This window comes from Cinclus cinclus, chromosome Z (genome assembly GCF_963662255.1).
Source record: "Cinclus cinclus chromosome Z, bCinCin1.1, whole genome shotgun sequence".
NCBI lineage: Eukaryota > Metazoa > Chordata > Aves > Passeriformes > Cinclidae > Cinclus > Cinclus cinclus.
Genome location: NC_085084.1, coordinates 38,743,252 through 38,758,012, shown reverse-complemented (window position 1 = coordinate 38,758,012; position 14,761 = coordinate 38,743,252). Strand labels below are relative to the sequence as shown.

Genomic DNA, 14,761 nt, shown 5'->3' with positions numbered 1-14,761 from the left:
CAAAAGTGTAACATATATTCAGCTGATACACAGTGCAAATAATATGCCTAAGCAGCACCTTCATCCCCACAGATTTTCTTCCAGCTAAGTAAATAAGATGTTTAGAACACTGACATTTAGGCAAGGCTTTGAGTACACTGAATTCTCACATTCTCAAAAATAAGCTAGAGCATTTCAGACCAGTTTCTTAGGCTCTCTCAACATAATAATAAAGAAAAAGTTGTATGCTACAGTTAAGGTGGCAAAATGCCCCCCTACAATACAACTGGCTGTTGCCACCAATATTTCAATTTGCGTGATCACACACAGAAATATGCCCAGTAATAAAAGAAAACAGTACACTCCCCAGAGAAAGAACAGGACAAATCTGTGTAAGTGTACATCATACATTTATTACCGAACAACTCTTTCAACTCCAAAATTGGGCACAGGGATTAAAAATAAAAATTCATTGCACTACCTAGTAAAGCATTACTAGTAACTCTCATAAAAAATGTACAAATTTTGTTAAAAATTTATCAAGCCTTCAAATGATTTGGTTACAGATATTTATAATACATTTAAAACTACATGTTAAATGATACAATAGCATATTATTTAAAGAAAACACTTAACAAAATATGACTCCAACAAAAACCATAAGCTTTCATAATAATTAGCAAGTCTGAAACACAAGTAGCGAAATGAGGTAACAATGTACCAAAGGAAAAAACCACAGCTTTTACAAAGGCCCATAGATAACTCAGTAGAAATTGTTTTCTACAATTAAAATTAAAACAGTTGATAAGTCTCATCCCAAGTATTATGCATTGTATTAACAGCTGTGAAGTCACATTCAAGAGCCTGTACAAAATGATGTACAACACATGGCCTCACTTCATTTTCTAAAGGAAGTCATAAAATGAGACACTGGAATTATCTGTAGGCCTTGATATCCACCAACATGTCAAATTAAATTGACAGTTTATGCAAAAAACACAGCAGTGCCAATATGATAAAGCAAACATATTGGAGGTTGGATTTTTTCTATTTTTTTTTTTTTTTTTTTTTTGAGAAAGAGTCACTGGATGGCATAAAGGCAATGAACATAAAAGAAGTGTTGCTGAATTCAGGTGCTGTCAGGCACCATGGCAGCTGTGCATAATACATGGCAGTTAAGAGCTGAACATAAATCCCCTGCCCTTGACAGCCACCACAGAGGATGTGGTTGTAGCCTGTCTGAGCTGATTCAAAACATATAAGCATGTGTGCTCTTTGTACACATTAACCACGGGAAGCAAGTCCACATTCATCCATGCAAACCAAAGAACCATTCCAAAAGAGATGAGCCATAAGAGTGCAACAATTAATTGCAAGATTTTACCAACTTAGACCCTCCATCTCCAAGATCTCCCATTGTCTCACTGAATTTTAGTGGGGGAAAAGGGACATTTCTCCAGTTCCAGAAAGACAACTATTTTCCCTTGGCTTCAGAAATATGTGTCTTGTTCACTTGTATCAAGTTTAGAAAAAGTACCCTCTTTCCATGCTTTGAACTGAAGACTAAACACAGAAACATCAGTCATGTTTAAATCTGTACACGGATTTTTTTTTCTTTTGCAGTTATATAAAAGAGGCTAAGTTTTGTAAGACATACGTGGCATATGCTATTTAAACATGATCTTATTTTTTAAAAAAATAAATTTTATTACATGTAATTTAATCTGCTAGGTGCTATTGTGAAAAGCCTATTCTTTAACTCCACTGGGAGAGAGGAAAAAGAAATTCTAATATTCTGAAGTAGAAGTAACAGCATTTTTATTTATTTTAGTGTTTCTAAGTAAGGTATGGAAATCTTCACTGTTTTTGAGAACTACCTGCATAACTTAACAGAGGGAAAAACATCTGAAATAGGGAAAAATTGTGCTTTTATTTAGCTGCACCAAGAGCTGTAACTGGTTTGTAAAATCTTCAAAGAGGAAAACCAGCACAAAGAACATCTAACACTGTTTGAAATTTTGACTGATACTAAAGCATAGCAGCATACAAAAGCATCAGAAATGATAAAGAATAAACTTAAAGCTGAAACTGGCAGCAAGTTGTAGCAATACTGGTAATTGTGCCACTTGTGCTGCTGCAACCAAAGTAATGACACTGAATTTATGACAAGAGCTTCATTGCAAAAAGTGCATACTTTTAATAACTGTGGAATAGGCAGATCTAAACATGCTAGAACACATCAGACACATTTACAGTGTGAATGTTACAAAAAAAGCTCATTTTTATAATGGCCCAAATAAAGTATTATTCAGAGCACTTGAATAGGTATTATCCCCTCATTTCACAGCACTGTTCTGGAAAGTATTCCAAATTCCTCCTCTAGTGGAGCACTCTGGAAACTTGATTGCAAAAACTTAGGAAGTTCCTTCTTCCTATTACACTCATCATGAAATAGGGAAGGCAAAGAAGCAGCATCAGGGCAACTGAATTCTGCAGGTAATGACCAAAACCTACCTCCTCTTGTGATAGGATGAAAGAAATATGAAATTCTACTTCTCTGAGAAAACACTAAAAATGTATTTTATTCATGAAGTTGCAGGAACAAAATTGCAACCTTTTACAAGTTATTTTAGTTACATACCAAATTCCTTGTTGATGACAAAGAATGTATGTGGTTAAAGCCAATGTTTATAAGCTAAAAGATGATGTCCTTAGCAAATACAATTGGCAAACATTAAGGGCTGTTCCGCAAGACCAGGTTACCCTCAGTGAACTTTCTGCTTCCTTTCATGGAAGAAACACATAACTGGCAAACCCAGCTAGAAAAATTTAAAAGGAAAACAGAAAAGCATTGATATTCATATTAGCAATTGAAAACATTAATATTGCTAAATGTGATATTGCGACTCTACATTGATAAAATAACTTGTAAAACAGCCATTAAAAAATCTGGACTTTAACATATGATAAAACCCCCAAGGTTACTCACATATGAACAATCGATGCATTCTTTAGTGGTACACACTTAAAGCCTCCAGTGAAGGGGAAGCATAACAGCTGTTTGTTTGAATAGTAGTAGGTAGAAAGGTCTTTACACCTGTAAGTACGCTGGGGACAAAATACTAAATGTCTGTAATTGCTGCACCCATTGCATTCAGTGTGCAACGGCAAACACAAGGAAAGGAACCAGTGTACAGTACTAGTACTGTTTAAATAACACACAAGATTATACATTGCAGCATTATTATTACTACACACATACGTTCTCAGTACATGCTGGTATATAGGTTCTCAAACACGCACGCACACCCAGTCACAAGCACACTTCACTCACCTCACAGGCAAGCACACACTCACACCTTTCATCCCCACTCACAGTATCTGAAGGCTCTATATAAGGTAGATTGCTATATGGTTTGGAGCTACCACTTTTTTTTTTTTCGTTTTTCTTTTATATAAAAGCACATGCTAAAAGATCACATCCACAGTAATCTCGCAGCAATACTCGGAATGATCACACAAAACCCAGGGAATGTTAGTGCACACACAAAATTAAGCTAAAAAAAGAAAATCTTTGGAGTTCCAATCACACTTGTTAGTATAACAATCCCGTAACTGTGAAGACTAGTTATAAGCTTTATAATTGATTAAGTCACACAGTGCAAAGTAAGGTCCATTGACCCTTTTGTGTAAAGGGTAGGCTGGAAGCCACATGTGTAGGTAAGTTCAATAGAGAGTTCATATATACATGTGACCAGAAACACCCAAACCAGATTTGTGCTCTTAGATTGGTCATTCTGAATCACGATGCACTTCTGAAGCATCAGCTCTACAAATCGGGCAGGTACGATTTGCCTGTAAAACCAGAAAAACAAGAGGGTTAGCCAGACTGGAAAATACATTGTTAAAATAATGTGTATGTGACACTGACACCTGTGACCGCTGAAGAGCAATTCAAGAGAAGACAGAATGTGCTTATGCCTTTTCTTAATTTGTTTTGCTATGTTTGAATGGTGTGGGGAGTTTGCCAATTGAAAATTACATTTACAAAAAAAATAATTGTGCCTTTTATCTTTAAAGACAAAGCAAGACAACAAATAAGGCTCTAGCTAAGTGATGGTGGTTTCATTAATGCAGATTCACGATTACAGTATATTGCAGTCAGATGGATGCAACTAACTACTTATATTGTATGCTGTAGAGAAACCCACCAAAACAAATTGAAACACTTCGGGCTGCAAATGAACATTTTGTGCGAGGATGTCATATTATCACAAACAGTACTGATCAGGAATGACATCATACTTTGTTTATTCAGTTATTGTCACAGAAAAACATCATATAGACTTGGTCAAATCTGAAAGCAATCTGCAGAAAAAGGGAGGGCTTTTAAGTAAAGGGGAAGGTGAATAAAAAAATAAATAAAGAAAAGATGACAAGCAGATATTCAAGTAACACACACCAGCAGGCCTAGATTTACCTCTTTAGTAAGGCACACACACTGAAAATATGTCCTGTGATTCATTTACTTTTCTAGTTTCCTTAAAAAGTAAGACAGATAAGATGTAATATTCCTTAAGCTACTGAGAAAGTATTTCCGGCTTCTCATTCCCCTTTTCAAAAAATGACTAATTTAATTTTAGCAAATTATGAGAGAAAACCCCAGAAAAATATGTAACATCTATGAGTCAATACTTCCTTTTCAAAGAAGAGTGAAGAGAGCTCTTCTTTGTCCCAAATTCTCTATTTCATAGTTACCAAAATTGTAGGACCAACCACTGTACTCCAAGTCTTCTAAGGCAACCAGACTTTTCAATAAAATACAAGTGAAGAGCATCAAGAAATATGACTCTGTTGGCCAGAATTCAGAAGTCTTTGTCTAACATTTTAAATCCAAACAGTAACTAATCCAATGAAAGTAATGTATTACGTATTACTGATAAACATTATTCAGTAATGGAAGTTAAAAGTGACAGTGTATTTTTCCTGTCAATTTTCCTGCTGTCAACTGTTAGCACCGTCCATAATTTTTACTGCTTTGTAATTTTTGCAAATCATGGATGGAAGTATCAATTAAAATTTTCTTTCTCTCTCTTTCACTAGCAGTTTCAAAATATACTTCAAAATGTCTTTACTCAGTCATTTCATTTCATGTGCCTGATTCTAAATATAGCCTGGCTAATATAACGTTTAAAATAAAAAGGTATGTTCTTAAATTCAGTGGATTAATGAATCAGGAGCTATTCACTCAGACTGGTAGTGAAGTAACAACCACTTGCACCACAGAAGAGCATTCAGTAGGAATAATTTCCTGACAGGAATTGCAGAAATAGATCTACTGTGCCAGGATAAAATGAATGTTCATGGACACCACACCACTGCTTTTAAAGTAACTTTTCAAGATCCTACATGAACATCTGCTTTAAATTTAGTTGCATTCTTGTGCTTTCATGAATTTCATTTCCCCCTCTTGGCATTTAATATGACTCTTTGACACCATAAGAGGAGTGCAGGGGACATAATATAGTAATTCTAACTTGCCACTCTTCCAGGCAGACTTAATTTTGTGCTGTAGCTACAGAGTGCTGCACAATGAAATGGTTTTTTTTTTTTTATGTTTTATAGAAATTTATATTTAAATTGTACTGCATTTTGGATAATGAAACTACAGGGCTACTAGAATCCTCTAAAAACCATTGCACTACTTTGGTGTTAGTCCATCAGAAATAAGTTGAAGCACAGTTACAGTTTGTCTTTTCTTACATATAATACAGCATTCCCTACCTAGCATTTCCTAGTACATTAAATATAAAAGCAGGTTGTCCTTTTAAGGTTGTTCTAAACCCTCAGGGTGAAGACAGGTCATGGTGTCAAGCTCTCATTTGGAATGATGACTTTTCTTTTATTGAAGAACACATTTCTCATGTGTTCATACTTGACTAGAGTTCATACTAGAGGATATAGGGTAAGAAGGAGCCAAACACTGTGAAACATGGGAATTAGGAATTCTACAAAAACTAAAAGGATAACCTCTCCCTTTTTAATTCTGTTGTTTCCTCCACTGTATTACATCTTCTCTCCTTAAGTCTTTAAGTTTGCTTATATAGGAAAGTATTTTAGCTAAAGTGGGCAACTTAATGCACTGTTATAGAACATCTCCTCTTACTTGCTCACCACCTAAAAAATAGTATGTCAAATATTCCATGCATACAATCCACAAAACTTTAAATAGATTTATTTACTCCTCCATCATCACCAGCAGGTAACCCAAGAAGAATATTTTTAAAGTACTCAGATTCAATCACTAACCTTTTGCTTACACCTGTCACTAAAGTGACATATGATGGAACTTAAAAAAGAATCAGTTTGACTCCACAGTTCTAGAAATACTCCTAGGTAACACACTTTTCAAATAAATGAGATTAAATCAGTAAAAAATAGCGACTAACTGGTAATTTTTTTTCTTTTTCTACCTTGTGGAATAACATTACAAGTACTAAAAGCTATAATTTTAACTTTCCCTTGTAGGATTTATGAACATGATGCAAATAAGGTGGATGCAGACACTATTATACAATCAAGATATATTAAAAAAAGCTATCAAATTCATAAAGGAAAGGATGGAAGCAAAACAAAAGCACAAAATATTTTCCAGGTATCATCACTTCCACATGTTAGCTTATTAACTGTAATGAAGTTTAGACAGAGGCTGTAACTAAAATAGACTGGTGTTACAGGTAATTTGTTACAGCTTCCAAAACAAAATAGTCTTTATTTCCATATGCCATTTTTGTCCCACTGTAACTAAACCCACACAGTGTACAAGTCTTAGTGATCCTTAACTAGGATGGTTTAACCTTGTCTATCCTGTTTTGCACTCAGTTCTGGAATAAAAATGTCAATGCAAGTTTTACTAGGTTTAACTGCACCCCTCTACATTTTGATTGCTTAGCTTGCACCTCATTCTAAAGACAATCTTCAGAAAATACGACATGTGAAGATTTGTTAGAAAATGCAGTTTCTAAGATGGGACAGAAACATCAGCAAAACTATTTCACTGCTAGAATAGTACACTATGATTATGAAAACAGACTAAACTGAATCTACTTTTTCACTCTGCAGTTCCAAATTCTATTGCCAGTTCATTAGCAATTGAAAGGATTAACCCTTAACTTTAAAAGTAATACACTGAGTCCCAAAAGAGATTAACTCCTGTGTACAATGCCAGGTAAGAAAGAAGCACTAAGACAAACATGCATGACACTTTCCTGACATGTTCCTCTAACTTTCAGAAATCTGTAGATCAGGGGTTCTATAAATGAGAGGTGTATTTTTATTTTTTTTTTGCATTAATAGCCTGGAAAGAGCTGTCTTCAAAAAAGTCCACATTATAAACCTATAGCATCCCCTATCTCACAGGCCATGTCAAACAACATTTTCTCTTTTTTTTTCCCATAGAGAGAATACTATTCCTGGATACGCACTGTCCACACCACAAGTGACTTAGAGAGTTTAATGCAATCAAAGATTGACACATGTAGTGTGGATGCTGCTTGAGGAAGGAGACACTGAAGAATACCACTTTGATACATACAGACTCTACTCTTAATTTGTAGTAAGTGAATAGAAATGCATACGTCTAGCAGAGAGAAACTAGTAATATTATGTGGAGTGTGTGCATGTGGCTTTTCAGTATGACAACAAAACAATCATCCTCTTGCTGATTCTTGAGCATGTACATGAATTCAGGTACTTTTGAACCTTTTTACCAAAAGTTATGAGCAATACAGATAGTTACATTGGCCCTAGATTTTGTAGAAGCTTTAGACTTAAGACTACCATGGGTACTGTAGCCAAAGGGCAATTTCACATCCCATTTTTTCAAATCCTTTTCATAATTCTTGCTATCTTCTTAGCAAAAAATAAAATACTGTCAATATTAATTTGATTTTTTTTCATTCTCTGAACGCAGTATTTTAGCACTTGCATAAGATATGATGCCATATTTATGATGACATAAAGGCAAGGGGGTTTTATTTATTTTTCCAAGACAACAAACACCATCTGTAATTTTCTAGAGACCACATCAACATAGGATCACTGAAGTTTTCAATGTTTCACACAATGGACTAAAGGGATTAACACAGAATAGAAAAAAATAGTCAAAATCTGAGGCATAATAGGAATCAATACCTTGCTGGCAGTAGATCTGGCACAACGCAGCCTGTAGAAATGTCTGCTGTAATCTACTTGTATTTCTTCTTGTTCTCACCTTCTGCAAAGCTGCTATTAAATCAGTAGTCCTACTAAGCAGTCCTGATTCTCGAGCCTTTCTTTTTTGCTCAAATTCTCTTGGATGGGTAAATAATTTTTACCCATAAATGTACATGTGTAACCCACTTTATTTGCCCCAGAAACTAAAATTAACAGCAAAGTGGATAAGGAAATGTGTTGGTACTCATTCTTGCTAGGCAAGCTAGGTAAAACAGAATTGAAGCCACCATCATTATCAAACTCTGTATCATAACTCCTATATTGTTTACTTTTTTTGAGTATTCTTTAATGTCACGTATTACTTAAATGCACAGTTATTTTAATCAAATGGAAAACAGAGTAAGAGCTGTCAATGAAGACAACTGTATTCATATTCATTTTCCCTTGTGTCAAATATTATGAAGAAACAATCTTCACCAGTTATTAGAATAATATAGTATCTAGGCAGTGCTTCCATTCTGCTGGCATTTCTAAATATCAGAAACACAAAAACAAGATGAAATGAAGTGGAACAGCAAAATATCCCCACCCTCTCCCACAAAACTACATAAGCAATTTCATCTAAGATAGGATTACTTTTCTTACCTTCAGCCATTTATCAACACACTTGGCATGGAACTCGTGGTTACAGGGTAAGACTCTAAGTAGCTGCCTTGACTCAAAATCACACATGCACACCACACATCTAAAAAAGACAATGAAGTACAAATGTATTTGCTATGTAAGTATAATAGATATGCAATTCCATATAAAACCTTACAGTTACGATTGTAACACAGTAGCAATTTTACTCCTTCATTAGCTACAGCAATCTACATCTGACAGTGGAAATTGAGAATTGACTCTGTGGGGTTTTATGGGTGTTTTGTGGTTTTTTTTTTATTTACTGTGCTTTCACTTCATAAAGTAAATATACTTGCTTTTCTGACCTTGCTGTGACTGCAAGTTAAAGAAATTAAAATCAAGCCTTTTTATGGATTAATCAAGCCTGAATTATGGACCTTTGGAAGAGATCAGTATACTTACAGTGTCTGCTCTGACTGGTGATTGTTTGGATTGAACCTGTAGGATGGAAGCTGCTCAATGTCTGCTTTTGTTAATCCCCGTGGTTTGGCTTCTCCCAGACGTTCTGCCAAATTCAGCAGCGCCTGCAAAACATGGAAACCAGACATTTAAAAATTCACTGATCAAACAGGTTCTGGTTCCATTAGTGCTGGGGACTATCATCACATCTCACTACCCCAGCTGCTAGCACAAAACACCCTTCTATCAAGAAACGTTTAAAGCTTTAGTTCTCCTATACAATATAAGCTCCTTGGAAAGTCTTTCAGAACTTAACCATTTTTGTAACTATGTAAGATACTATCTCTGGGATTTCAAAACCCACTTCCCAGGGACCCAATTTACAGTTAGTCCTGTGATTGCATGCACAGCCCACTAAGTAATTTGCTTCTGAGGGATTGCCTCACTCCTAATTAACAGTGCTGGTAACCAGAAAAAAACTGTCAACTAATTTATTTCATAAGATTATGTAAATTTGGTCTTCTGACAGAAATAATATATTTAATGGGGCAGTTTATGATTCACACTCCATGTCTTGGGTTAACTGAATTAAAATATGGAGCTTTTATCTACAATCTGGAAAACAAATACATATTGTCAAATTTCAGGCGCTTTTTAGGCTGCTAATTTTTATGTCAGTTTTCTGTAAGCCAACGACTGCAACTGAAATTCTTTCATGCATATAATTGGCAATCTGTCATGTATTTGACTCACACTCCTTCATGAGGGGCCTAGGAAACAACGTCAGTGTGACAGAGAAACAATGCATAGGAAAGATCCTAGGGAAGCTCCAAATGGTATTGATTTCTTACACTACTGAAACTATGGCCCAAATTCTCAGAAGACATTGCTTCTTCTGAACCACCACAGAAGTTATTACAGAAGTGCTCATTGTTAAACTAAGGACGTGCAACTACGCAGAGATCTTAAAGGGAGTACAAGCAAAGGGATGCAAAAGTCAGGGTTTATGATGACTAACTCAAGAGAAATCAAATGGAATCCATTTGCTTCAGAACCAGCAATGAAACAGCAGTTGGAACAGGCCCATAATTATCTAGGATATTTAAGAGGGTTCTGCATCTTTAGGTGTGATATACCATCTGCCCCTGAGGGCAAGAAGAAAAGCCAATAAGGCAATTTTATAAACATTACATTTAGATTAATTCATCTTATGACATTAAAACTATTCTAAAAGTTACTCTCATACAACCAGCAATTTACCCTTTTCTTTGGAAAGTGGTTCACTTCTGTTTGGTATTAAAAATTAATTAAATTTTGAAAGGAGAAGAGTAGCATGGAGAACATAAAAGTTGAACAATTTAACAATTACTAGCCTGGAAAGGTGAATTCTGGGAAAGAGCAAAAGACACAAAAGAAAGCTAAGCACTTCTAATATCCAGTATTACAAATAAAATTTGAAAGGGCCATTTTTGGATTCTGTCTCCAGAGTCACAACATTTATTTGAAAGGCAAAACCAGGATTAAAAGCAAAATATAATAAAATTTTATCTGTTGCTTGAGCTAACATCTGTTCTTTAAAGGAGACACACCAACCTCATAGTTTTCTACCTCTCCATCTTCCACATCCAACTCAAAGCTGAAAGCTGGTCCAACTGCCGGTGGCACTGGGAGCATTGATCTACCATGAGAGCAAACAAGGATAAGGTTCAGCATCTTGCTGAAGGAAAGCACAGGAAACATCTGGCAGGTGTAAGGTAACCTTTCTGATGCCTCTCAAATCAACATGTTCTCAGAACTGGCAAAAATATTATGTTTGAAGTCAAGAACAGACATTTGAAATGAAAGAGTTACAGGAAAAACCTTTTTCTGCAACTTTCTGATACTGGGAGTGCTGACTTTTTAACTGCATTTGTATTTCACTTGGTACTTTTAACCAAGCTCAGCTTTATTACATAATCTAATATCTTAATTATCAGAGACTATGGAGATGAAAAACCAACAAAAAAATTGACATTCTGGTTTAAAATAAATTTATTTTTTTAAGTAGATAAAAGACCATAAAAGAGGAATGCTAAGTTCATTTAGATCTCCAACATAGAAGTCTTGCAACTTCTCCAAGCCTAAAACACACAGTGAAGATAAACAGAATTTACTACTGGACAAACTTCTATCCTGATGGCAAGCACAAATTCACTTTGTCATGTACTGTGATGTTCATAAAACCAGATTCCTTTTAGACTAAGAGATCAGAGAGATGTTTTTCTGGGTTTATATTCAGTAAGTCTTTTTACCCCCCCCCAAGGTAGTACAATGGGTCAAAACTTCATCCACAAATATGGAAATCACAATCTCAAAGCACTAATACAGTAGAATCAGAAATTACTGTGCCACATCATGTTGTCAATGAAGAGGCAAGAAGCTATGACATTAGTCTCAGACTGCAAGATGAGAAGTTGAACAACTCTGCTGAATCAGATTTCTGGTGCCATTTTCATGCCACATCTGACACTGTGCAGAGAACCTACAGATCTGGTGTCAGTGCTTGATTATTTCTTTGTCAATGTCACCTTTGCCACCAGAAATTTAATCTTTGTTTTTCAAACATTTAATTCTTACTTCCAATACAGAACACAGAAGACATCTCATGTCATAAACCCAAACTTTCTTGCAGAGAGTCTACATAACACACTACAGGTAATTCCTAAATTTTAATGGTCCCACACCTTTTCTAGAAACAGCTAATCAGCGGCACAACAGAAATGTGACAGCTGTGACAGAGCAGCACTTCAGCCAGTAAAGAGTAACACAGCACAGAAGTTCCCACTCTTGTGTTCCATAATTAAGAACCAAATCAAATAAAGGTATTCCGTAAGTGAAGACTCCCACAACTTGATCCTACAATGTAATATGCCTCTGTAAGAGTATCATAGAACTATGCTTTAAAATCTGTTGAAGATTTTATCAAGAGTTCAGAAACAAGAGGCTACTGTGCCTCAAAATACATACAAAACTACACTGGAAAATCCTACTCATTTGTATTTTTCCTTGTTCAGTGGTGTAGGTTATTCAAAGTAGGCTGAAAAGTTTACACAGAAATGATAAGTTTTCCTCTGAGAGGTGAAATATGCCTGGTTTCTGGTAGAGACCAACCATAAAAAGTGCCAAGATGCTTGCTGACTTCTTAATAGCCTACATGGAAGCAAATGTACTTTTCACTTACAGCACATAAGGTAATAGGCTGGGATGGTAAGGATGTGGTGGTATTGGCTGCTGTGATCGGTATCTGCTGCGCCCTGTGAGTCTTCGAGGCATAAAAGGTGGGTAAGGCTGTAAGAAAGAAGAAAATAAGCTTCAAATGAAACTTGTGGAACTGGACCTTGTGTCCAGTTCTTGGCTCCCCAGCACAAGACAGACATGGACATACTGGAGAAAGTCCAACAAAGGGTAACTAAGTTGGGACTGGAGCATCTCATCTGTGCGAAAAGGCTGAGACAGCTGAGCCTGTCTGGAGAAGAGAAGGCTTGGGGATCCTATCAGTGTATACATAAATACCTGAAGGGAGGGTGCAAAGAAGATGGAGCCAGGCTCTTTTCAGTGATGCCCAGTGGCAGGCCCAGAGACAATAAGCACAGACTGAAACACGGGAGGCTCTGTCTGAACATCAGGAAACACTTCTTTACCCTGAGAGTGACTGAGCACTGTCACAGGTTGCCTAGGGAAATGGCAGACTCTCCCTTCCTGGAGATACTCAAAAGCTGGCTGGACATAGTCTTGGACACCCAGTTTTAGGTGGCCCTGCTTAACCAGATGATCTCCCTTCCAAGCTTATCCAGACTGTGAGCCCACAATTCAACATTTTCTATTCTCAATCTCTACGCTCAATAATCAAATCCACTTTAATTAAAGCATTATTCAAAAAATCCAAAAGAATCTCAGCCTCACTTTTAAATTACTATTCCCATCTACAATATACAATCATACCAATTCATCTGAAAAAGAGGTAATATACAACAGAAATCCTTGCAAGTTCTTATGTGTTTAGTCTACCGTCAGTATAGTTTGGGAAACAGGACATGAATTGCCAAGCCTCCTGTAAATATAAAAGGCTCAGGTGCTATTATGCAGGCCTGTGCATAAGCAGTTGAGTAAAGATGCTCTTAAAAAACTCTTTAAAAATGAGTATTTAAAAAAAAATCTTTATAAAACCTCTAACTTTTAAGCAGTGGTATATATTTACATTTAAGCCTTTAAGGTGTATGTGGAAGGTTTAATCAGTACAATTTCTGCAGCTGGACCACACATAGAGAGATACTCAAGCCCAGAGGTTCAATGCATCCATTCCACGGATAAATCAGGGTGCTTTTTTTCATCTTTTATGGAAGTGGTTTTGTATTTTCTACAAGTGAAATTCATGTATCCCTATTGAATTCATATTTGAGGGCCTTAAGACTTTAATTTTTTTAAAAAAAAAAGCTCTAAGCCTTTACTAACATGTTTTTCTTCTTACATGTTTGAAATTTGAAAGCACAAGAGCCCAACACTCCCAATGAGTAACCTAAAATTCCCCAATTTTACAATGGAAACATTATAATTAGGTAGCCACGGTCATACATAAAATTAACATATGAATATAAGCACAATGCAAAAGAGCCAGGTTCCTTTTGGTTGAAGTCTCAAACTAGACATATCAAACACGAATTTTACTGCTTTGTGAATACTGCAATCCAAAAACACAGTTAGAAACTGTTGTGTTCATTGAATGAAAAAAATCAGAAATGCAGCTATTCCATTCTAATGTTAATGCAAATAAAGCTTTATAAAGATTTAGTATTACTTTATAAAAGGCCACATGGTTACTTGTCATGTCTCTATTCTACGCCTCAGCAATAAACAACACAGAGCTGAAGCATCAGAGAGGATAAATGCTTCAATCTGCAGAAAATGGTATTATGTTCCCTATCTACTTTAACAACCAAACTTAAAAATGAATGAAGTATGACTCCAAGCAAAACATGTATGATTAGACTAATTCATCTAACAAGCATACTGAATAATATACAAGCAGTTAATGGAAGCTTTCAAGTGTCCTGGACTCCAAAGTGTCTCATAGTGCCTGAAAACATCATTGAAAATCTGTTGAAACATTGAAACACCTTTAGATTAGGAGTAGGTTGATCACTTTTTGAAATGGTAGGCATTACTTTAACCTTTATAAAAACTGCAGCAAGCATTTGACTAGGTTCTGTGATTTCAAGGAGAATAAAGACAAGATATCTGCATATTCTGCAGATGCAGAGGCTAAAATTTAATTCTTATTTAAAATTTAAATGACAATATGCCCCTAAAACCACTGACAACTTGATGCAAATGTCAAACAATAAAAAATTTCAGCAACTATACTTGGGATCTAGCTATTTCTCCCAGCATCATACAGGCAGGACGGGGGTATTTTTTTATTTTTTTAAAAGTGACCCACACAAAAACC

At 35.8% G+C, this 14,761-nt stretch overlaps 1 protein-coding gene across 2 annotated transcripts in view; it reads right to left on the bottom strand.

Annotated features, from left to right (window-relative positions):
* Positions 1-370: 370 nt before the first annotated feature.
* Positions 371-14,761, bottom strand: part of RNF38 (ring finger protein 38) — a 107,389-nt gene continuing 92,998 nt past the window's right edge. For both annotated transcript variants that reach the window (XM_062513190.1, XM_062513192.1), the window contains 5 exons: positions 12,497-12,603; positions 10,870-10,954; positions 9,280-9,401; positions 8,839-8,938; positions 371-3,834 (listed from right to left, as the gene is read on the bottom strand). In XM_062513190.1, the coding sequence (XP_062369174.1) occupies positions 3,772-3,834; positions 8,839-8,938; positions 9,280-9,401; positions 10,870-10,954; positions 12,497-12,603 (477 nt within the window). In that variant the 3' untranslated portion in view covers positions 371-3,771. The remainder of the gene's footprint in view (positions 3,835-8,838; positions 8,939-9,279; positions 9,402-10,869; positions 10,955-12,496; positions 12,604-14,761) is intronic.